Source organism: Theobroma cacao, chromosome 2 (genome assembly GCF_053813885.1).
Source record: "Theobroma cacao isolate CCN51 chromosome 2, ASM5381388v1, whole genome shotgun sequence".
NCBI lineage: Eukaryota > Viridiplantae > Streptophyta > Magnoliopsida > Malvales > Malvaceae > Theobroma > Theobroma cacao.
Genome location: NC_142640.1, coordinates 45,625,820 through 45,651,528, shown reverse-complemented (window position 1 = coordinate 45,651,528; position 25,709 = coordinate 45,625,820). Strand labels below are relative to the sequence as shown.

General features: G+C 32.2%; 2 protein-coding genes across 3 annotated transcripts; one reads left to right on the top strand and one right to left on the bottom strand.

The window, feature by feature from the left end:
- The first annotated feature begins 6,136 nt into the window (after window positions 1-6,136).
- On the top strand, window positions 6,137-8,932 carry LOC18609837 (pectinesterase). Its single transcript, XM_007045156.3, has 2 exons — window positions 6,137-7,056; window positions 7,949-8,932. The coding sequence occupies exons 1-2, from the start codon at window positions 6,183-6,185 to the stop codon at window positions 8,635-8,637; spliced, it is 1,563 nt and encodes a 520-aa protein (XP_007045218.2). The 5' UTR covers window positions 6,137-6,182; the 3' UTR covers window positions 8,638-8,932.
- A 5,536-nt stretch (window positions 8,933-14,468) lies between these two features.
- LOC18609836 (phosphoglucomutase, cytoplasmic) lies at window positions 14,469-24,070 on the bottom strand. Of its 2 annotated transcripts, none has more exons than XM_018116150.2 (19): window positions 23,829-24,070; window positions 23,625-23,725; window positions 22,565-22,646; window positions 20,373-20,428; window positions 19,335-19,448; window positions 19,131-19,193; window positions 18,914-19,033; window positions 18,730-18,830; window positions 18,358-18,417; window positions 18,156-18,255; window positions 17,892-18,049; window positions 17,711-17,806; window positions 17,035-17,098; window positions 16,864-16,945; window positions 16,602-16,777; window positions 16,439-16,515; window positions 15,300-15,432; window positions 15,033-15,149; window positions 14,469-14,942 (listed from the first exon to the last, which is right to left on the bottom strand). In XM_018116150.2, exons 2-19 carry the CDS (start codon window positions 23,700-23,702, stop codon window positions 14,871-14,873), a joined length of 1,749 nt encoding a protein of 582 aa, XP_017971639.2. In that variant the 5' UTR covers window positions 23,703-23,725; window positions 23,829-24,070; the 3' UTR covers window positions 14,469-14,870. The 2 variants fall into 2 exon arrangements, with proteins under 2 accessions (XP_017971639.2, XP_007045214.3); XM_007045152.3 differs by having other exon boundaries at window positions 23,625-23,710.
- Window positions 24,071-25,709: the final 1,639 nt, after the last annotated feature.

Genomic DNA, 25,709 nt, shown 5'->3' with positions numbered 1-25,709 from the left:
GTCTGCTCTGGAAGCAATTGCGAGGAATATTGCGTAGCTTTCAAAAGTATTATTTAATAATATTTCCTACACGTCTTTCTCAGAGAAGACACAGTCAATGAAGCTCTTCTTCTCCCAGAGTGATTTTCGTATTATATATTTCCTTCATGTGCATTCTTAACTGTGTCTATACTTCAATGTAAAGGTGCTGTGATTATTACATAAGCAATCAGAAAATTGTTTTAATATCCAAATTGCATGTACTTATAGGAATTATTTAATTTAAAAGTAAATATATTAATTTATCCCTATTCAAAGAGTTGAGTTTCGAACCTCTTTCTCTCAAATAATTGTTGTTGATTGAATCCCCTGCTTTTGCTTTGTATTGCCTGAGGGTTGCTGCTGTTTTTTGAGCACTTTTTGCATGTCTCAGGTTGTATTTCTACAGGGAACTCTTTATTTCCTGTTCGATTGAACAAGAATCGAAATGAAAGAGGGAATTGTTTGAAAGAAAAACTAATATATAGTTAATTTCCCCTTCGAAGAATACAGCCAAAATTGTTCTGTTTTATTACAACTAAAATCCATATCATATTTCTTTCCCTGCGGTTTCTGAAAGAATAATTACAGGTTGATTAATGCCTCTTTTCTTATATAAAGAGCCCACCACAAAACCCAACTCAAACGCTCTTGCAATCGATTGCTAGATTTGTTATAAATAAGAATGGTTTGGTTGGGGATTCTATTCCCTAGATGCAGCAACTTTAACCTTAAGACAAATTAAGCTTGTAATGAATTTTGTCAATGTTAAAACTCAAAATAACTGAAAATTATTTGGTTTAGGGAAAAACACAATTTGTTATGAGATTCTTTGTAAGCTGAATCACAATGAAAAATAAATAAATCATTTTGGACAAATCAATTTGTCTATCACATATTTTAAAATTAACAATCAAACCTTATTGCTTTGAAGAAAAAGTATGCGTAATTTTTTTTTTAAAATACGAAAAATCCATATAATTAATGCAATGGAGAAATGACAAACGTAAAATCTAATTAATTACGTAATGAAGTTGTTCAAGTAATAAGCCATCATTCCTACTTTGAAAAAATGGGAGATTAATTACATGGATGGTTTCTTTAGTACATCCCCTGACTTATACATTACTTTTTGTAGGGTTAAGTAAAACCAATCCAGACTAATTATCCACCAAAATCAAATATGATTTGGATAAAATGATTCGATCTAATTGGTTCATTGGATCAATTGATCCAAAATATTTGGTCAAATTGGTTTTTTGGTTAGTTCTCGATTTTAAAATTTTTGAACCAATCCCACTAAAAAACCAAACTAATTTTTTATATATTTATAGATATAGTCATATATATAATTTTTTTATATATTAAGAAGAATTGATAGTAAACTTAATTAATAATATATTTAAAATATATTAGGATATTGTACGTACGTATACAAATCATAATCATAATAATTTAATATTAGTTATATATATTTATTTATTTATAAATCTATATTAATATGAAATTACAAGTTATATATTTTAAGTGATATAAGTTATATGTTAATATTATAATATATGACAGTAAATATCCTACATATTAATATGTTATAATTATTACACCTTAGTAATGTTTTGTAATATAAAATGGTATGAATATATATATAATTGTATAAATATATTATATATACATATACATAAGTATTACTATAATGATGAGCAAAAAGAAAGTATAATTATTATTTATAATAAACTTTATTTATGTGATTATATTTAATAACTTTATTAGTTATCACTTTAGATTTTATAACATATTATTTATAATTACTTATTATTTATACAAATTTTGATATAAAACATTATAACATATAAATTATGTCATTAATTATATATATATATATAAAATAAAGTCATATATTATATATACATATATTTAATTTATACATAAGCATTACTATAACCTATAATAGACTTTATTTATATGATTATATAAAACATTTTAACATATAATTTGTATCATTAACTATATATAATAAAGTAATATATTTTATATATACATATATTTAATTTATATATAAGTATTACTAAAACTTATAATAAATATTATTTATATGATTACGCTTAATAAGTTTATTAACTCTCACTTTAGATTTTATAACATATTGTTTATAATTAGTAATTATTTATACAGAATTTGATATAAAACATTATAACATATACGTTATATCATTAATTTCATATATATATATATAATTATGGATGAAATTTATAAGTTTTAATATTATAATTTATAAAAAAAAGTGATAAAATTATAGTCCAGTGGTTCAAAACTGGACCAACCAAACTAATTCTATATTTGGTCGGTTTGGTTTTTCATTATATTTGATCGGTTTTGGTCGGTTTTTTAAAAATGATTGATCTATTTGGTCCTTAAGTATGGTGGACCAAACCACCCAATTCACCCATTTGCACACTCCTATTAATTATCTCACCACCCATCCGGCCAAGCTAAATGAAAGCGGGCAGGCACAATGTCAACTTGATCAATTATTTGGTCATTAAAATGTAAGAGTGCGAGCTTAATTAATATTTGACAGGCAAGTTGGCCTAATTTAATTACGCTTTTGTTTAATCTCAAATATCTAGTCATGAATTACATCATTCCATTGGTTGGTTATTCATCCCAAACGGAAATAAAGAAAAAGGATAAAATAATTAATGATTAGTTCTTCCTTGAAAGCATTAATTGATTATTAGGTTCAAATTTGGTACTAATCTGATTTACTGTCCTCTTTTTTAGATTGATTTAACAATTATTTTACTTTATTCAATAAAGCCAAAGAAGGAATTTAAATCAAATAGACGGAACGATGTACACTAAATCACATTGTTAGGATAATGCAATTTAATTTTATATTTTTGGTGGACAAGAGAGTAGCACCGGTCTAATTGTACGTAGGGTCCTTCTAACATAGCTTTAGATTTGTGGATTAAATTGTCGGCCACGTCCAAGATCGTCTTATCAGCACTTGATAATCCATTATCATTTCTCTTTCAGAAATATGAAGAAAAATAATTGAATTCTAAGTGTCTCTTCTATTGAATGTCATGATAACAACACAGCCTTCCACTATAAAGAAATTGAAAGAAAAACTCAACTGATGTTGATGAAAGTGAAATTGATTTATTTTCATGAAATTTATTTTGGGATGAAAAAATGTTTAATTTGAAAAATCTTTCTTTTTTTTTATTAAAAAAAAAAGAGGAATCTTTAATCCCAATAGAGAAACTCAATTATGTTTAGTTTTGAGTATCAAATCAAATCTTGAAAATAGAAATTGAGATTTACAGAATTAAAAAGTATATATTTTTTATCGTATAATTCAAAATTATATGTAAAAAATTAATTATATAAAGTACCCTATGAAATTAAGATATGGGCATGAAGTTGAGGAAGAGCTTATCAGGTGCTTAATTTGGTTGTAATTAGGATAGGGTCTGATGGAAAGCCTAATTCAAAGCTCCCAATTATAAAGAATCGAAAGACAGAAAAGCACGCTTGAGTGGGGGATGATCTTGATACCGTTATTGCACACTGTAAATGACCCTAAAGTCTCATTTTATTTCTCTCTTTTTCTCCCAACATTTGTAGTATTAAAACCAATAATTATGGGATTGTTTGTTCCAAGTCAAACTACAAAATTACTTGTTAGGTCTCACATCTAATCTGTACGGCAATACATAGAAATTAATAACTCCCACAATATTAGTAGTGATATATAATAATTCTGTACGATTATCAAAAGGTTTATAAATTTGTGGTCGTCTTAACAAAACAATTTTTTAATATTATATCGTATTGTAATTTTTTTTTTTTTTGTTAAGGCAATGAAGTTTTATTAGAATTTGAGGAGGGAGAAAAGTTTAAGCTCTACAAGCCGAAGCTAAGAAAAAAACACAAAAATAAAGAAGAGTCCCAAAAAAATCAAACATTACAAAATGATGAAAAACTCATTTGTATGAATCTTTAGTTTTGTGGATCCATCTGTAATAAAATTTGTCTATTTAAAAATGCACTTGACAGATTATAATTTTCAATATCATTCGAAATATGTTTCATTTATAAAAAAAAGAATTCGTTAAATGATTGTTAGCTCAAAAAATTGTGTTTCTTTATTAAGTTTAGTGTTAATACGATGTAGAAATGGTTGAGTTTTGTGAGCAGACATCAATATCTTTTTGAGGAGTGGTCAATTTATGAATTTGTACAAGCTCTATTTTGCCCAAATCGGGTGTCTTTTGTCATGGGAAGTCTTCTGCCAAGTAAAATAGAGACGTATAATGACATAAATCGTTTTTCAAAAGGAGACATATGTTAGAAAAAGTTCATAACATGATAATGCCATTTCGTACCGTATTCGAACATTAATTAAGAGTCTGTTATCTTTTCACTTAAATGAAACCAAATCAATTGCAGCAACATTTACCAAGGTTTTCAACTAATAAATAAGCTAACCTCCAAATTAAAGCAGGGACAAGTACTGCAGATAGCTATAAAACAAGGAATTAATTAGTGGATGTAAGAAAGATGACTTTTCTAGGATGGGTTCAGTGGCTGTCATGCTGAGTTCATGCAGTCATGAGTCAACAATATGGAAACTATCTACTATTGAAATCACAATTAGGTATCATTAAAAGGAAATAGAAAGAGTCGGGCAACCATATGGTTACACTTTATTTATTGTTATTAAAATTTAAAAAAAATACAACTAATTTTTTTAAAGAAACAAATAATACAACTAAAAATTTCAATAGCAAAACTTTTGAAAATTTTACTGTATAAAAACATAATTCGGTACACCAAATAAGTGAGATGGAAATTAAAGTCCAAATTTGTAATAGTGATTATAACCTGTCATGTCTTAATCAGGTTTATGACAAAAAAAGGGAAAAGAGTAAGAGAGAGAGAGAGAGAGTGGATAATGAAAGTTAGAAGCATTCAAAGATACATAAAGGTCGGAACAGTACGTGCAGATTACGGCGGGACGTGTGTACATAAAACAGTGTCCGCAAAGTCTCTCAAAAGCCATGTGGCTTCGACAGAAGTTTTGACAATAAAAAAGGCTCCAAGCACCACTCCTAGCGCCAAATATCTATCTATTTCACCTAAACAACAGAGTCGAAAAATCACAACTATCCTAATCAGCAAACCCAAATGTTCACGAGTAATTTCGTATGAGCATGGAAATCTACGTATGGTGGTGGTGGTGCTCAACTAGTTGTTTAATATCTACACTTGCGTATCTAATGACAGTTGATACATGGAGTCATCTGTGATCTTAGGCCTAAAACTTGTGAACCTTTCAAACTTTTGTTTGGTCTAAGCTTAATTTGATATTGCTGTTACTTTTCAAACGAAATGATGTCTGCTAATGCGTTGGCAGTTCAAAAATCGCATTAAATTTAAAATGGAATGACGATTTCACTTGCAATGACATAATAAGCAAAAGAAAGAAATAAAAAGATCTAAAAAACTTATGTACTTTTTGAGTGCTTCACGGGGTCAATGGAGTTTGATGAGTCTGAGTCCTATTTGTTGACCAAATCTTCCAAACATTAAATTACTGATTTGATGTTTAAATTAAAAATAATTTCCAATATCTAGAATTTTCTTAAGTACCAGGGCAGGTTCCTCCCGTGAGGAGAAAACATTAAGGACTTAGAGGAATATCATGTTGTAGGTGGAGTCTCGCAAATTTAAAATAATCTATGTCTTGTAAGAAATCCATGAAAGAAGCTTTTTCCATGTTAAAATGACAAAAGGAAAATGGAATGGTACGTAAAGAAAAAGAAAATTAAGGATGAAAATGGGAGGAACCAATATAATGGCGTAAAATAGCCGTAATTGCAATAAAAGTTCAGGGTTCTTTCAGAAACCAACCATAAATCCCTGCACCACATAGCAAGCCACAAAGATTCTGGTTTAACGTAAACATCATAATGCATGGCCCAAGCCAATTCTTGAATAAACCCTAACCGCGTTCAAATTTTCCACCTCTGTCCCACCAAAGCCCTTGCTTAGCCCTATATAAACCCCCCTTCCCTCCCTCGATTTTGATCAATTCAAACTTCAGAAGCTTTAGAAATTTCCTGTGCTTGTCTTCCAAAAAACTTTGAGTCTTCATGGATAAGCTAAATGTCCTAGCAATGATTTTCATTGCCCATTTCTTCATTTTCCCACTAGCCTACTTCGTGCATGGTGCTACAATAACATCATGTAGCCAAACCCCATACCCTGAAGTCTGCAACTATTTCATGGGAAATAGTATTGTCGCAGCAAGCCTTGATCAAACCCAGTTCTCGTTCCGTGACCTGGCTATCCAGGTGACCCTGAACCAAGCAGTTCGAGCTCACCGGCTCGTCTCGACGATGGACTTGAGTTCATTCGATGAGCGAGCCAAGTTGGCTTGGAACGATTGCTTGGAGCTCTATGAGAACACCGTTAACCACCTTAACCACTCCAAGAGCACTAACAATCCAATGGATGCTCAAACGTGGTTAAGTGCTGCGATTGCCAACCAACAAACCTGCCAAAATGGATTCATTGATTTCAACTTGGCCTCTCATTTACAAACCTTCCCATCTATGTTGGGCAACTTTTCGAAGTTGCTTAGCAATTCTCTAGCCATAAATAAGGCCACTGTTACATCCTCTTCTACCGCTAAACAAGTTGGCAATCGACGCCTGCTTGCCCATGGATTTCCAGCTTGGCTTTCGGCTGCTGATCGAAAGCTTTTGCAGAAAACTGGTGCACCACCGAAAGCTGATATTGTGGTGGCTCAAGATGGTTCTGGCAATTTTAAGAGCATATCCGAGGCTGTGGCAGCAGCTGGTGGAGGCAAAAGAACTGTTATATACGTGAAAGCTGGAGTTTACAGGGAAAATGTGAATATTAAGAAGTCAAATATAATGTTAATTGGGGATGGAATGGATGCAACGGTCGTTACTGGTAGCAAGAGTGCTCAAACAACAACAACTTTTAGCTCAGCAACTGTTGGTAAGCTTCTTTAATGAAACATGCATAAATTCCTGGCCGTTAGTATTTCCAAACTCAATTAAGTTGAAAATGCTCTTCAAACTGCTCCATTTTCGTTTATCTTCGAGCTCAACAAACTTATTTAAACATTCTTTTCCCTACATAAACCTTACAACAACTTTCATTTATCTTTCAAAATTATTCTTTTCCTATATAAAGCTTATAACCAAAGAAAAAAATGTAACATATAATATAATTTTCTTTGGGTAATTCAAACATATAATATAGTAGGAAACTATTTTTTCTTTGTTCCCAACTATCTTCCTTATTCCCTCCATAGTGTTCATTTAAACGAAAATTTATACCAACACTTCACTGACATTTTTTTACAAGTTTTATTTACCTATTTATCTGTTTTTTTTTTTACTTAAAAAAATTCACTGTTAAATCAAAACTTACAAGAATCTTGCTTTTGATGGGTTACATCCTATTCAGATAAATGACAAAGACATGTTCCTCAAAACAAATAAACATCTTTATTAAAAAGTAGAAGAAAAGTTAGGAGACAATAATTATCATTATCCTGACTTAAGTAAATGACCAAAGAGAGAAAGAGTAGATGATGTAAATAACAAAAGCCTTCATGCAAATTATCTTGAGTCAAAACTTTGGCAAGAGTAAAAGACAAGTCAGAAAAAATTATTAATTGCATATTCTTTTGTCTCCTATTTCACCAACAATCCCCCAACAGTGTACAACATGATGGGAAAATAATAGTGAAAAGAAGGTAAATAAGTTAAACATCTTTTTCTTTGTTTTTGACAAACATCTTTTCCTTCCCTTTCTTTTCCACATAAAATTAATCAAGTATCCATATCATTTGATTACTCACAGTATTTGTTTCTTCTTTCAGGTGTGGCGGGTGACCGCTTCGTAGCTCGTGATATAACCTTCGACAACTCGGCCGGTCCCCAGAAACACCAAGCTGTAGCCTTCCGGTCCGGCTCCGATCACTCAGTGATCTACCGATGCAGCTTCAAAGGTTACCAAGATACCTTATACGTCTACTCCCAACGCCAATTCTATCGTGACTGTGACATTTATGGAACCTTAGACTTTATATTTGGTGACGCTGTAGCTGTTCTTCAAAACTGCAACATCTACATACGTAAACCAATGAGCAACCAAAGGAACACGGTGACAGCACAAGGAAGAACCGACGCTAACGAAAACACTGGCATAATTATCCATAATTCCCGGGTTACAGCGTCGTCGGATTTGAGGGGCGTTCAAGGTTCGTTCAAGAGTTATTTGGGGAGGCCATGGCAGAAATATTCGAGAACTGTATTCATGAAGAGTGTTTTGGATGGAGTGATTACGGCAGAAGGTTGGTTACCATGGAGTGGAAGTTTTGCTTTAAGTACCCTTTACTATGCCGAGCACATGAATACTGGTGCTGGTGCAGATACTAGTGGAAGGGTAAAGTGGGGTGGATATCATGTCATAAGTGCCGCCGAGGCCGGAAAATTTACCGTGGGGAATTTTCTGGCTGGAGATGCTTGGATTCCGGGCACTGGAGTGCCATTTGATGCTGGCCTGTGATTTTTTTTTTTTCTGAACTTTTGGATGGGGGGTGATTTCGTCATTTGGAAAATGTAAATAGGAAAGTGACCCAGATGTTTCAATCGTGATATAGTTTGTGTTGGTAGCACTTAACTTTATAGGTGATAAAATAGGAAATATTGCTCTATATTATACAATATATATTGTTGAATTTGTCAAAGTGGAGAAAATAAAAGTTGTATAATGCATGGAATGCTGAATTACATGTACTTGTTGTACTTGTATTTGTGAAGAAATAAAATAGAACTAATACCAGTTTGTCTTTGCTACTTCAGCTTTTGTTTTTAATCATCTAATTGGCTATTTTGATGGCTGTGTGCCAAAAATACATTAAAAAAGTAGTCAAGAGCTAGCTGTTCCCTTGGCTATTGGCTTCTTCTAATGTCCTTTTTATCACTCCTGACCACAGATTTAGTCATGGATTATCCATAGTCTTCCCTTAACTTTTTTAGATTTTCCCAATGAAAAGTTGAGGCCCTGGCTTGTGCGATGGAAAAAACAAATGCATATATAAGAAACTTCTTAATATGATAGCAAAGGTTTTATAACAAGTATTTATTCCCAAAAAAAAAAATCGAAAGAGATTTGTCAGGGTAGCATTTTTACATCAAGAATTATATACATATACATATATATAAAAAAAGCTAATGAGGAAACTGAGGCTTATTTGTCTGGTTTTTCAATTCTCCTAATTATTAAATTTCAGACTACATTAGTCAGGAAAGCTTTCCTGATGAAATATCAATTACTTGAATTCAATATTATCTAGGTTGTTCATTAAGGAGGGTGAGGAGGATTGCTCAAAGCATGAAATTAAATATGATGAACAGAGAGGGCATTAAGGAGTGTGAAGACAATTGTAAAGATATAAAATCGATAAGTGAAGTTTCTTAATCCCATTGGTAATGTCAATCATGTCATGTCTCCAAAGTCGCCCATACAGTCCCATATATAGTTTATGAGAAAGAATCAGCCTCAAAATTTGCAACTTAAGACATATATAGCTTTCATGAATATATAATGCATACTTAATTTAAGTCTTGTTCCTCAAGAATCCTTTTTTGTGCCTTTGTACACTTTTTTTGCTGCTTTTTGAAAAAGGTGCCACATTCTTGTTGACAAGTTTCCATTAGGCAGATGGTTAGTCTCATCATCCCAATTAACTCAAGGTTTTGATTGATGCGTCGTTTTAAGAATCAACAAAACACAAGTTGCCTAATTAATTAATTACCACTTGGAAAAACACAGGGCTAGAGTTGCCCACTCAACAAAAATACTGGGCTCCCTAAACTTGTGTTATCCCTATCTCTTAATTAAGCCTCTAATATTTATTTGTAATTATTCTCACCCTTAACTCTCGGGCCCCATCCAGTGGGACCCTCATTGCCCCTTTCCTTTTGATTATCAGTGTATACTTATAATTATTTCATGATAAGCACGTCAATTACAAACTAACTTCATGACGTGCCGCATGTGGATTAATTAATGAAACCAATAAGCTCCACTGTACGTTCCATTCCAGTCCACAATCAAACTGTTTCACTATTCTAAAACAAATTCAATTACATTTTAACATCATCCCATTATGATTCTTCATGGAATATAGATGAATATACACACACACACACATATATATATATATATATATATATATATATATATATATATATATATATATATATATATATATATATGATGAGAATGAGATTTGTCAAACGTTGACTTCTTTACTAACATTGCAATTTGCAATCCCAGAATTTGGATGACAACTTTAATGGAAGGGTTGTACTAAATTTGCAAATTGGAAGATAGCTGGTATATATAAGATAGGGACTCGTATAAATATTAGTGTTTTTCATAAATATTTATAATTACGTCTAAAATTTTGTTGGGTTATTGTTATAGATAAGGCATCCTAGCTACGATTGGACGTGGAAATTTTTTTAAAAAAAATGGAAATCATTTCATTTTAGGGAAAAAGGGGAATGGCCCATGTATTTAGACCTATCTAGATGTGAATTATTCCTTTGACCGGACATGGCATATTCAAAACCAGTGACATGTTTTACTCATATATATGTTTTTATTATAATCAGTCGATAACATAAAAACAAGAGAATACTCCAGTATTTAATTTTCTGTGGATTCAAGAGCCTCCAAGTCAAATATTGGGGATTATTTACAAGTTAAAATTAAATTAAATTAATGCTGCTCAAATTTTATAGAAGACAGAGAGGGTCCTTCGCTTATCCTACAATTAAGTCTGAACTTGATAATATTAAATTTACAAAAACATGTTATGTATTATATTATTCTTTTCTTCTCCAATCAAATGTTTCCTTTTGATCAGTTGATATGACATTTTTAATCAAATGTCTTTGCTTTCATTATTGTTTATATTTAAGTTTTTAAATTCATGTATTGATATTGTTCAATCATTTCTAACACCCAAAAGAAAAAAATACTAAAAATTAATATAGAATATGGAAACATTAAGAATGGTAGGCCCTCAGAAAAATAAAAATAATTAAATTTTAAAGTCATGCTATATATGGAAAAATTGAATTTCATTTAGAATGCAAAAAATAAAATTTTTTTATATTAAATGATAAAATAAAATAGCCTTGTTTACACGCAGGCTAAACAGAGGTTAGGATAGCAAGATTGAATAACTCCCTTCCAAATTAGTTTCCATCAAAGGTGTGAACCAATCTAGCTTCTCCAGTTGGACTCGATGAATACTTTCGTTTAACTCAACCTAGTTTAAATTATAAATTTGTACCATAATATTTTGTTATAAATTAAAACTTAATTAAAAAATGTTATAAAATAAATTATTATAAAAATAACTTGAACTCAATCTGATTGCAATTAATTTTTAAAAAAATAATGATCTAAACCTAACATGACTTATACTTAAATAACCCAAATCCAAACTGACCTCAATATAAAAATGACCCAAAATTCTAAAAGGCAATTTAATTTATCCAAAACCAAATGTCCTAAAACCCAAATTATTCGTCCAAAATATCCTAAATTGAAATTATCTATCCAAGTGTTACTTGTCATGGACTTTACATCAATAAAAGATAAGGTGAGTCTTAAGTATATAAATATGGACCTTTCATAACCTATTAAGCATGTCTTTTGGTTAAAAATGTGAGTCTATGACAAGTATCAGAGTAGACCTAAATCTTCACCGATGTGAGGTTTCCATGAAAAATATAAGGATCGAAGTAGACTTGAACTAATGTAAGAGTCCCTCTCTTTTATGGGAACATAGGCCTTTCACCACCTATTAAGCATGTTTTTAGGGTTAAAAATGTGATCTCGTGACATTACCTTTAATCCCAACTCTTTTATTGAGAAAAAAATTTAAAAATAACAAATAAACTACGTGGGCTTGTGACATTACCTCTAATCCCAATTGTTCTTTTAAGAAAAAAAAATATTTAAATAACAAATAAACTCCTTAATTATACCAATTTATGCATACTTAAAAAAACTTTTATACTCACCCAAACCCTTGTGACATTACCTCTAATCCCAACTTTTCTTTTAAGAAAAAAAATATTTAAATAACAAATAAACTCCTTAATTGTACCAATTTATGCAACTAACTCCTTATAATATTTAAATAACAAATAAACTCCTCAATTATAAGAGTTTATGCAACTAATGTTGATCTCAAAAAAAGTGTCAGAAGAGGGTGAATAGTATTTAAAAACATTTTTGAAGAAAGCTTTTAAAATTTAAAATCCGTTTGGAAAATTTAAGATGGATGGTTTGAAAAATTATTGAGGTTAGCAAACACCAAGTAAAAAGAGGTTAAGAGAAGTGAAAAAAACACAATATTTATAGTGATTCGGTCCACCTGACCTACATCCACTACGTTGATATTCCCAATTAAAGATTTTCAACCCAAGTTCACTAGAACTAGTGGAGTTAAAAGCTTCCACCAAGTTTTTATAAAGTGGGGTTCTAACTCAAGGTCCAACCTTTGTACAACAAATCCAAAGCTTACCCCAACTTAGACTATCCTTTAAAGTGTCTCGCACACTTTAAGTAAACAAGAAATAAAAAGAGATACAAATAATCTTCTAACTTATCAAAGTTGTACAAGCTTCAGCTCAAATACTTTTACAAAGATAGGAGTGGAATTCAGGTGTAAAAGAGAAAGTTTTTACTCTTCTATTCTCTTTCAAACTCTTTGGAACTTCTTTATATCATTTTTTATTAATAGAGAGGCTTTAAATACTTAAAAAATTACTCCTAGCCGTTGAAGACAGAAACTAGTCGTTACAATTCTACCCGTTATTTTGTCTTTTGGTGCTTAAACTCAAATGTGTAGACAATACTTCATTAACAGGTTAGAGGCAGGCTTTAACCGATTAAGCCTTCCCTGAATTGCAATATCTGGCAGTTCTCGTTACTGTGTTAACTTTAACCGATTAAGAATTTTCTGTTTTAAAACACCTTCAAGCACTATTTTTGACCATTCTTTCAATTGATTAATACTCCCTTTAACTGATTGAAGCTTCTTTCTCTTCATCCTTAACTAATTAAAATGAGATTCAACTGATTCAAATTTGGATTTCTTCGTTTGGCGCCTTTGGACAGTCAACAACATTTTGAATTTGAATTTGGTGCTTCTTAATACTTCAAGTTTGACCTTTAACTAATTAACTCCTTTCCTTAACTGATTAAAAAATTTCTGTCTTGCACCCAGTATATTCTTAATCAATTATGCCTTATATTAACTAATTAAGGCTATTCTTTCTTCCTTTGATGTAGTGCCCTAAATAGCCTTAGCTGATTAAACCTTTATGTTAACCAGTTAACATTATTTTAATTTTACTTAGCCTTCTTTGTTCTTTTAATTGATTAACCATTCTTATAACATAGCAAACTTCTTGACTTGCTTTTAAATAACATATATATTAAGGAATATAAACTTTGTCCTGCATATTTAAATAAAGTAATTAGACACCAATTAATGAGAAATATTTTGTTATCAACAAAAACACATAGAATCAACAACTAAGTCCTTATGTTTTTATTATATCCAAAAAAATCCTTATCCTTTTATTTGTACTTAAAAAACCTCTTATACTTTCACTGCAAAAAAAAAAAAAAACTCTTATACTCATGCAATCCCTTTCATAGAAAAATACCAATTGACATTTTTATTCATATACATATGATGTGATCATACAATAGTCCAAGTGGTCACATAATCGAGTCATGTCATATGTCACTGTAGTAAAACAAAACACCAGAAATAAATCTATCTTAACTATCAGAAACCGCATCATCAACCAAATTATAGTCACATGGGAAAAAAATAACAACGGACATTACGGTGAATGACCATTAATTTTCTATGACAAATTAAAAGAAAGGACTTTTATTAATATAAATTTAAAACAGTGCTTTTTTCAATACAAAAATTATAAAATCTCAATTACATAAACTAACATAGTTTAAAAGTTTTTTTGTTAAAAGGAAAAATCGAACGAATTTTCAGAAAACGCCATCAGTTCTGAGTTTTACGGAATTTGTACTTTTCTAGTACAGAATTTTGATAGATTGCAATTATTACGTAAGATAGATTTTTGCACACATGGTACTATTATCCAGTTCTATTATTAATCCTTCATCATTCACTTGTGTCCAAACATAAACATCCAAAAGCATATGACATAAGTAACAACCTATCTGAGTCAATAAAAGCCCGAGCACTACCAGAAAGGGACAAATCCTCCCTAGAGAGAGTAGCAAATCGATAGGCTTCCATAAGACATGGAAAGGAAATAAAAAGATCATGTCAGACCCTTACTCCCCATTTCATTAATATAACATAAAAAAAAAAAAGGAGATAAACCCACCAGTCACATGGAAATGAAATTTCGGATACAATTCAACCAAAATGAAAATCCAAGACGAAAGGCGTATAGATAGGACATACGATCCCGAGTAGTGCAACATTATTCAAATTATTTTACGAACCCTCTCAGAAAATTTTGATTAGTGGGTATATCTGTCATTTATGATACTCTCATGTACTCATGGTACGGATGTAGAACGACAAATATATATATATATATATATGTAGGTTATCTAACCATGCCTTGAACAGTGTATTTATGTTTCCATTCCTCAAAATGGTACTTTGACTTCTCAGACGACCCTTAACTTGTAGCAGTATAAATCTATGTGATAACCGTAGGTGCAGATCGGCCAGTGAACTCCTGCATCTTAGAAAGTTTTAGAGCAACTTCCACCTGATAACAAATGCCATAATCAGCCTAAATACATACAAGTAAATCTAAAGTGAAACTCTGAACATTTAGGAAAAGTTAAGGATATCTCACAAGAGGAGCAAGTGCTTCTTGAGAATCTCTTCCAGTTTTCGATGGATCCTTTTCATACTGCTCAATGTAGAGTCGGATAGTAGCACCTTCTGAGCCAGTTCCAGAGAGACGGAAAACCTACAGAGGCGGAGTGAAATCAAATAACTGGAAGTTTCATTTACAGCTACTACAGAAAAACTCTAGAAATATTTTTCACTGCACTAGAAAGCCACAACATTTGCTCAGATAACTTTTTGTTAGTAAAAAATAGTGAGGATGTTGACTTACCAATCGTGATCCATCCTCAAACAAAAACCGAATACCCTGGTGTTTTGAAACAGAACCATCAACAGGATCCTTATATTCAAATTCATCAGCATTGACAACATTTGATACATCTGAATGAGCCTCATTCACAATACTGCAAGATGAAAAGCATAAGATCATCGAAAGAAACTTAAACACTAAACCGAAGAAAATCTTTAGGCATAATTCTGCAACCACCATAACAATTTTAACAAATGAAATGCATAACTTCTAAAGTAACTGCTTCACTAATGTCATTCCTAAAATTTTTACAGTTGGCATTTACTTCTAACAAGATCCTAAATATTAGGTCCAAATGAAAGCAAGTCTCCAAGTTGTATGAGGCTCAACTCCAATTGAGCATCACCACAGGCAGCAAAGCTTCTATACTACACTCAGATGACTGAGTAATATCGTAATGTTCAATAAAGTCATACATGCATGCAGAAAGGCACCATTTTTAGGCCCTTAGGTCCTTTATGTGAGACAAACATACTGTGGCACAACAGCATCATTCATTTGTTCATGAACTACAATTGGACCAATAATTTCTTCAGAGAAATGAACTGGGAAGTATCATCACAACTACGGGTAAGCAATCTAAACTTGGGAATCTAAACATAGATCCAAAGAAATTAGAAATATATAAAATATATATACTCACAATTTAAGCAAAACCAACTTAGCCCAGCAACTAGCAAATATTGGAAGGACCAATTAAATAGAAAGAATATAAAACTTTTAAACCTATAAGTTCGCCCTATGATTTTAAAGTAGTTATTTACAAATAATCTGAAGCAAAACCAAACACTGAAATGAAAATGCTTATCCAGTTCAAGGGCCCATCAAGCTAGTAGGAAAAACTATAGCACTGACAGCAACCCAATAAACATGGATAAAGGAACAAGGTTCATTCAATATCTGGCACTTAGCCGCTAGTTGGAAGATAACACCACTTACAGCAATTACTATCACTTAAAAGTTATTTGACTTTAATATATTCAAGCAACCAAAAAAATACAATGCAAGAAGAGCATGGCGTTTCGCCAAAAGAACTTATCAAACAGTGGCATAATTCCAGGAAGTGGTTGAGTGGTTCTAAAATTAGCATATATACATACGTATTAACATCACCAAGGGAAGACTGCAACTTGACCAGATATGCCATTAAATCCTTTGCTGCACCAGCATCCACATTCTTTTTTTAAAAAGAAAATGATTTAGTTAGATACTCTCTCAAATACCTTTATGGCCAGACATAAAAACAAAAAACAATAACATTACCTCATAGTCATATCGAGTATAATAGTGTCGACCATAGGTAGCCCAATGCTGGCGAACTATATCCTCAACAGTCACAAGCTTATCCCCGTCAAGATTTTCCTTATTTTTATATGCAAGTATCGAAAGCCAAGCTAAAACAGCCCAGATTCCATCTTTCTCACGAATATGGTCAGAGCCTGTCCATAAATATAAGGTTTTGTAAGTTTCCCATAGTTCCAAATAAAACAAATACACTTCATACATAGGAACGCCAAACACTTACCAGTTCCAAAACTTTCTTCTCCACAAACAGAACATAATCCAGCATCCATTAAATTGCCAAAAAATTTCCAGCCAGTGGGTACCTAGAAGAGAATAGATAAGTAGCTACCTTAAAACGATAAAAACAGTCGCCAGCAGGAAAAATTATCGAAAAACTTTTTCCATGGAATACCTCAAAAAATTTCAGTTCCAAGTGCTTGGCCACAACATCAAGGGCAGCTGAGGTGGGCATACTCCTACAAACAGGAAACACCATATTAGAGTTTGATTGTGCAAAAACATGTGTCTACATTGGCAATTTTATATCTTAATTAGATCCAAAATATCATATTAAAATTGTATTTAGGACTAAGTGGGTTATAGAAGCATATTATGCAGGCCTGAACACAAACACATCCAGGCATGCCTGCACACAAACCACCTTTTCTGACATTCGCAATTTCTCATTTTAAACTTTAGCAACGATGATTAATCATTTTTATGATAGGACATGAGATCATATATAGGGAGAAAGAGTATGACATAATAGGAATATATTATTTCCTCTTCAGAGGTAGATGGATCCACCTAAGCATGTCAAACAGAAGGGATGCAGACACATCTCACCTATTCTTTTAACCTTGTCAAGGTTTCAAAAGTAGAATCATCATTTTTTAAGCTTTAGAGACAATGAGCATCTCAGACTCTCAGTTGTTTTGAATTTATAATCTTTTATGAATGTGAGATAGTTGATAGTTTTGAAAGGATCAACTGGACACTTGCACCAGCTGAAATTTAATGTCCCAATAGGAAGAAAAATGAAAATGTTATGCACCAATAAGAAACAGCTAAAACGTGCAATAAATAACCTGGCAACTCCCTTCAAACCAGAAGAGAAGTAAGGAATTGCATCAACAGCGTTTGCAGCAATGATGGCAACTGAATCTGATGGAGTGACAAAGAACCTAACAAAGCAAATAAGATATAAGAACAAATACTAAGAGGTGTAATTATTTTTATGTTAACTAGAATTCCAGGATGCAACACTACCTTTTGCCCAGAATCATGTTACGATCAGCATCACCATCAGCAGCAGCACCAAACTCTGGTGGTTCAACTCCAGAGTTTGATTTGCCCAATCCCATGCGAGCAACCAACTCCTTTGCATAAGTCAGATTTGGATCAGGATGCCCTCCTCCAAAGTCCTCCTGGTTTGCATTAAGTCAAGCATTAAACAAAGAAAAGTGTAATCCATTCAGATAAACAGAGAAGCAACATATCATCACTCTCTAAAATTCTTAAACTTATAAAGACCTTGGGAACGCAGTTCAACAGTGAGCTTTCTTTTGCCCCAAGCTCTTCCACAAAGATGCGATGTGCATAAGCTCCAGCAACTCCATGCAGTGCATCATAGCTTCAATATGAGGGGAAAGAGTTACAGCTTTCAACCAAAAACTAAAGTCTATGCCAGAAAATAGTGTTCTTCTGCATAAAGGCAAAAGGCTTATATTGATACCAGAAGGTAAACTTCGGAGATGAAAGCAGCTGGCGAATAAGCTCGAAGTCAAAAATTGACCTGGGCAATAGAGGCAAAAGGATTTAGTATTTAGACTCATGCATATGCGGCCAACATTAAGAACCCTGACATTCATAGAATGAACTTGCTACCAATAATAGGAAGAGAAATTGTGTTACGAGATTTTGGCCCATGCAAATGATTTTCTTCGGAGGTTTCAAGTTTCAACTGTAAATTGAAATGATAATATTTCCAACCAAGGGCAGTAGACAAGGGATGGGAGAGAAAAGACGAACAAAGATCATTATCCAAAAGATGTTGCTAGTCCTCATACAGTAGGCACAAACAAATTCACTCGAAGAAGTAACTTACTTCATCAATTTCACATAGTCACTTGCTGAATCAAAAACCTCAACATCAAACTGTGCCTCAGGCCCCCCAAAGCTTGTAACACCAATTGCACTAATGTCTACCTGGATTATGCAATGGATTGACAACATTAGAAAATAAGGAACATAGAATAAGAAAAATATTGTTCTAAAGATGCAAGACAAACATTTGGTAAATCCTCAGCAATCAAGTATTCTGTTATTGTTTTTGTGTTCTCAAAGATCTTATCAGTAATAGCCTCTGGAGCAGGTCCACCATTTTCCATGTTGTATTTTATTCCAAAATCCTGCAATAAATAAACAAAAACAAAAGCAATCATGTATCTTGAAAATGTCGCACATAAAGAAAGTTTTAGAAAATAAACAAAATCAGTTGGGTCCTACCTCATGAGGGCCACCTGGATTGTGACTTGCTGTCAAAATAAAGGCTCCAGTTGCTTTCGATCCCTGGAATTGAAGTTTATAAGTAGAACCTTAACATTGTCATAATTAAATCATATTGACCAGCTTCTCACTACAACACAATACTGGAAAAGTAAACAAACATAATAACAGCTGGATGTATGCAATTGGAGCGATATTACTCACATCCACACCAATCCTTTCACGTATTACAGCTGATACAGCTGGAGTTGAAAGCAATCCATTCTGACCAACCCATATACGTCTTACTCCATTTGCAGCTGCCATCTTAATTATTATCTGTCAATTTAACAAAAGATATTACCACACCGAGCAACTTTACCAATGGTTAAGGCCTGATTACCAAATGATAATATCATTTCAGAAAAGAAAAAATCATAATACAAGCAACAATCTGGAAGCCCTCAATTGCATCCATTTAGAACAAATAATTTAGAGTTTGGACACCAAAATTACATGGACAACCAGAAAGACCTAAATACACTGCATTGAGTACATAGCACATGTAGCAATTTATATGGCTATCTATATCAGAAAACTGTCAGAGTGACTAGATCGTCAGACCAGGTTTATACTATTTAAACTAGCCAAGCCTAAAACTACTAAAACATAGTCACAACCAATGCATTGGTAAAGCCTGAATCTCTCAACACTGACCAAAGTTCAGCAAGAAAGTCCACAAAAAGAAGCATTACTTGCCATTGACAAAAGAATGATTTCTAAGAGCACTCCTTTAATGAAATAACAAGAAAGATTGTCTCTTCTGAATGTCTAGATGTGTGAATGTATGTGTGTGTCATTAGATTCTGTTAAGCATATACTTGGTGAAAGTTATTCATGATAAATACTCTGACTGCATAAAATGCAATATTTCAAAAGAAAAACAAAAGGGGAAAGCGAATTGTGAAAGAACATCTCGAATTAATTATTCAACAAAAATAATCAGGCCTGATTAAACATATGAATTGACAAGAGATTACTTTCACACGTGTTTTTATGCTGGCTAGAAGGTTCCCAAAATACAAATATGCTGGTTTGAACATTAAATAATTACTTCAACCAGTAAGCAACCAGTATCAATTAATATGAATACATCATGCAAGCAGAAATTGCAACAACGAATTAGTAGAAATCTCATGTGGCAGTTTAAGAAAATTTATTTAAAGATAAATAACTGTTCATTTAGATTCAAAGTTTCATTACCTGAATAGCATCCTTTGAGAAATAACGACCATCACCAGAAACAACAAGTGTGGCACCTTAAACCATGAAGAGAAATTAGATAAAGCCATTGTAATTCACTGAATAAATTTAATCAAGCAAAAGAAGAAATCTCTAAGACAATGAAATGAAGCAAAACAAATACTAATAGTTATATCAATTTTTGTTCTTTTAAATAATTCAAAACACTCTTTCAAGATAAGCAATAAATTTCTTCCAAAATAAACTAGCAAAAGAGCGGGTTAAAACTAAAGAATTTGAATTGAATATGCTCTACAACCATTATCCAACAAATCAGAACTGCATATCGTCAGAGCATTAAATGAGGCCTCTGATGCTAGAAATTGAATGAGTAGGCAATATAGAAATGCACCATAACTGTGTGTATACACATTGGTAAAAATAGCAATCTATTGGCTGTTCCTAGCTGGGGTTATAAAGATCTCAAATCTAAACCATAGTGCTCGCCTCTTGTAAAAACACAAAAATGTTCATAAACAAGAAGTACAAAATCTATCAGTTTCAAGGTTGGTATAACTCTACTATGAGTATGGTAGCACCACCAGAACCAATGTAGTCAAGGGGCATGCCTAGGCATTAAGATGTAGGGGAAATCTAGCAAAAGGGCCTTGCACCCAACCAGGTGAGGCAGCTTTACCAACGCGCACACCTTAAAAAGCAAGTTCCCTTTTGTCTCCTTCACTATAAAAAATTATAAAAAAAAAAATTCTATAAGTTGCATTTTCAATTGAGAAAAAGGCAATAAATGTCTCATTTCAAGAATAAGAACGTGGTTATATTGCCCATTCATAACCTATTGTTGGAGATGAAGGGAAGGGAACGTAAACCTATAATTTGAGAATAATTTTAGTTAACACTTTATATTCTCAATATAATTGGCAATGCAATGGAGTCAGCTTTTATGTGTGTGTGTATGAGGAGGGATCCACTTACACTGGTGTAAAACTAATTTACGTACGCCCTTTCATATCTTTGGTTAATCCAACCATTTGGATTTCATATTCTATTCACGTAGATCATGCATACCAAATTTCAAGTTAATTAAAATGTCTAACTATTTGTCTGACACAACAAATTTTTGATTGTTAAATACATATTAAAACATAGTATTCATGATCAATATGACAGGGATATTGGATTAACTTGCAACTTCACGCTCATGGCAGGTACGATTAGGTTGTTAAATTCAACAATTGGTTTGTTGAAATATTAATTGTCTATGCGGTTACGAAAGGGTGTAAAATTAATTAATTTTACACCAATGTTAACTTAATCCCTCTCTCTCTCTCTCTCTCTCTCTCTCTCTCGAAACTGGTGCCTGGCCCTAAGGTGATACAAGGATCCTAACATCTTTAGCACTTTGCACCTTTGATCACATTGACCTAAATAAATGATTATCTCTTTTATTCGGTGTCTTTTTCTGCCTTCAGCGGGTCTGGGAGCCTTTTTCAGTCTGCCGGCAGTCCCCCCCTCCCTCTTTCACTCTGCCAAATTTTCTTCAGAAAACAAAACCAACTGTCCAAAAAGGCCTAAGAAAATTACCACAAAAAAAAAAGAACAAAGACAGGCTCAAAAATTTAAAGATACCCTATGTCCCAAGGACTCATGTTTAATATAAGGTTATATGATATGACCAACTGTTGTTAAAATTTAAGTAAATATCATGATAAAGTACAATAAATGTACTTTAATTAATAAAGCTGCTTCCATCAGCTCTTCAGAACAACAATTCCCATAGGTCAAAGAACTAGGACATGATGCAGCAACAAAATCCAATCCTACTTTGGAGATAAAAAGACCAAAATAAACTCACGCAGATGATATGACCAGAAGAACAGTTGTCTCTGGATGACATGAGCAACGTATCTTTCAAGACGAAAACAGAACACTTGGTTGAACTACCCAAAAAATTGTCCATATCTCCCAAATATATTATGGTGCACATACATTCCTGTCTTAATAGTACCCCTAATATGGCAAAGCATATGTTCTACGCAAGCCTCACATAAGTGGATGTACCTCAAATCAACCCTCAATTCCAAGCCTCTAAGCACATACTTAAAGTGTCACATTATGCCTCCAAAAATAAAAAATAAATGAGACCAAGTAGATTTAGAATACAAAAAACCATAGCATAAATGAAAAACCCCTACCTCTAACTTTCTCTGGTGTAAGGGCATTGAATGTTGACTGAACGAAATTTTGCAAATAATGAGGTTGCACAAAAACTTTCACCTAGAAAGATCAAACCACCAAAAGTGTTCAGTTAAACAAACAAGTAAAGCAACATGCAGAGGCGTATTGTAAGGAAAATATATAAAATTGCTTACATTCCATATGTCAACTCAAGGTGCATATAACCTAACTTTGATATAATTTTCAGTAAAGAAAATGGAATAGAATTCCTTCAACAAGCATAAAAAGGACTTCAATGAAGAAGACAATTATCTTAGAGACCTCTCATGCTCAATAAGAAGACAGAGAAAGCTTCGGGTCAAACAAGATAAGTTAGACCTTAGTGAACTATTAAGTATTTAAGTATAATTTTATCATCAGTTCCAGAGTATTAAACAGAAAATCGCACTGGTCAAAACGCATCCATTGAATAAACAATTTTAATATCATTCAAACATAGAAATATAATACAACTATAAAACAAACCACCAGAAACTACATTTAATTACTATATTAGAATCACCAAACAGAACTATGATCTGAACGAGATGGAACTGGAAAGAGTTAAGCACCAAAATTTTAGGCATTAGACTCCCAAATGTAAAATAAGAGAAAATCTGACTTGAAACTCAAGCCCCCTATGACCAAGGAAGAAAATTTTGTCAATAAAAGAAAAGAAAACCACAAAACTTCAATCAAATACTAGAAAAACTTGATTCAGATCCGAAATAGAAAAGAAAAGGAAAATGGATCACGATCAAGTTAAAACCTTAACAATACTAGCAAATAAATCGGCACCGAAAATGATAAGATTCCTGTCTCTTTTTTTCTGATATATATTACAGAATTAAAGCTTAATTTATGAAAAAGAAGTTTACGTTAATCATGTGATCTGATTCAGTGAGGTGCACTCGCATGCATCAATCAAACGGATAAAATAGATCAAAACTGTTAGATCAAAGCGATCTAACACGAGAAATCAAGGTCTCGGATATGGATCAAATTAAACGAAATGAAGAAAGAATAAGAAGCAAAAACCTTCTTGCGGAGGCCAGAAGTTCCAGGCTTCTGGCCATCGTACGGCGTCGTTGGTACTTTCGACACCTTGAACACCATTTTTTGCTCTGCAAAGCACACAACTCGAATCAATCAATCTATCAGTCTACCATCGAATCTCTTAAATGTTAATAAAGAAAAGTAAGAAAAAAGAAGTGAAAATTGAGAGAGAGATATGGAGCTCACTTGTTGGAGAGATCAAAGCAAAATGCGTTACTATTGAGAACGCTAAGCTGGCAAAACGAGGGAGTGACTAGTGTTTTTTAAGACTACTGCTTCTATATTCCTTTCTCTTTTTTCTCTTGTTTTTTTCTAGAGAGTGCTAAGTGGAAGGAACGGAGGAGAGCAGGATAATGGTTACGGCCTCTGGGGCGAGTTTGAGTTGGGAGGGTGCGATTAGATAGGGGGGAATTTAAAACCTCACGTATTTTCTTTGTCTGTTTGGATGAACGATTCCTTCGCTTTCTACAGTTGAGATCTACTTCTCTCATTTTTACTGCACAGATGGCATCTCGCTTTGTATATTCCTTTGTCCTGTATTCACTTTTCTTATTGCAATGAGATGTATTAAATCTTTAAAGATAAATATGTTTAATGTCATTTTCGAATCATTACTATTTTTCTTTTATGATTCAATTTATATAAATATTTTAAAATCTTGTTCTCTTTCATTTTTATAACACCTAAACTAATTTTTATTTTTTATATTTCAAAAATATTTTTAATTATTTTTTTCTTTTAAGTTGACATTAAAAACTATGCAACATCAATTTTTTAAAAAATTAATATTTTAATATAAAATACAGTAAAAAATTTATTTTGCATAACAAGTTAACTAGTCATTTCATTTGCTTCATCTGCAATTAAATTTTTATGTACTTCTATTTTTAAAATGAGAAACTCTTTATTTTATTTTCATAATAGTACAACTATTATTTTCAATTGCATTAGAGTATGGCTCATGCCTTGCACACGGACCTCTTTCTATTTTTTTTTTTTTTTTCTTTTTTTTTTCGTTTTTCTTATAATTTTCACGTGGTTAGAAAAGAAAATCCTTTTGAAACTTCCTTTTAAATATATTATAGATTTTCACAATAAATAAAAAATAATAATTTTGACATTTCTTTTGTTGTTTTTAATCCAAAATAATAGAATATATGATTTATGTGTAATTCAGTATATTGATGAGGGGAAGCTTATATCTAAAGCCTCAATTTTAGGAAGATATTATATAATAAATTAAAAAAGAAAATATTATATAATATGTTCTTTTATAATTAATTTATATATGCACTGACACTCAATATGTTTAAGTTAGATCAACACATGCACAAATAAAACACATGTAGTAGTACTAGTAATCCATCCTGGTTTGCTAACTATTTATTTATTTTTACTTATAATTTGAATTAAAAAAAAGAGATAATTCTCTCATATACTCATCTTAAGATTTAAATTCAAGACTGCAAATTAACTTTTAAAGACATCTATTGACCTTTTTCTTACTCGTTTCATATATTGTTACAGTAAGATGGAAAAAACATTGGGCCACAACACCATTGTCTCTTAAGCTATATTTTTTCTATTAAAAAAATGTAAAATTTTCGTAAAATGAATGGAAGGTATCATGACATGTCGTACACATGAAGCAAGAATAACAAGCCCATGTTTGTACTAAGAAGATGAAGATGAGAGCAGGTTTCTTCTTCACTAGGAAGCTAATCTTGTTTGATTTCTCTAAGGCCGGAGCTATAAAAGGAGATTGGGAGATTATTTTTGTGCATATTTAATTTGGAGAACTTAAACAATAGACTTGTAACTCAATATTCTTGCACCGATTACGGTTGCATTCTTTTGCATTACAAAAGAAGATGAAGAAAAGAAAGAATTTGATTTGCTAAACACTATTATAGTAAGTACTATGCCCCAAATTTAGTTATTTAGCACTAACATGGATAATATTAAAACAAGCAAACCTTTATTGTCCTACACTATCTAGTTGACACGAAATAAGTTATGAGTTTCTACTTTGCTATAACAAGTGTCTTAAAAGACACTCTTAATTTA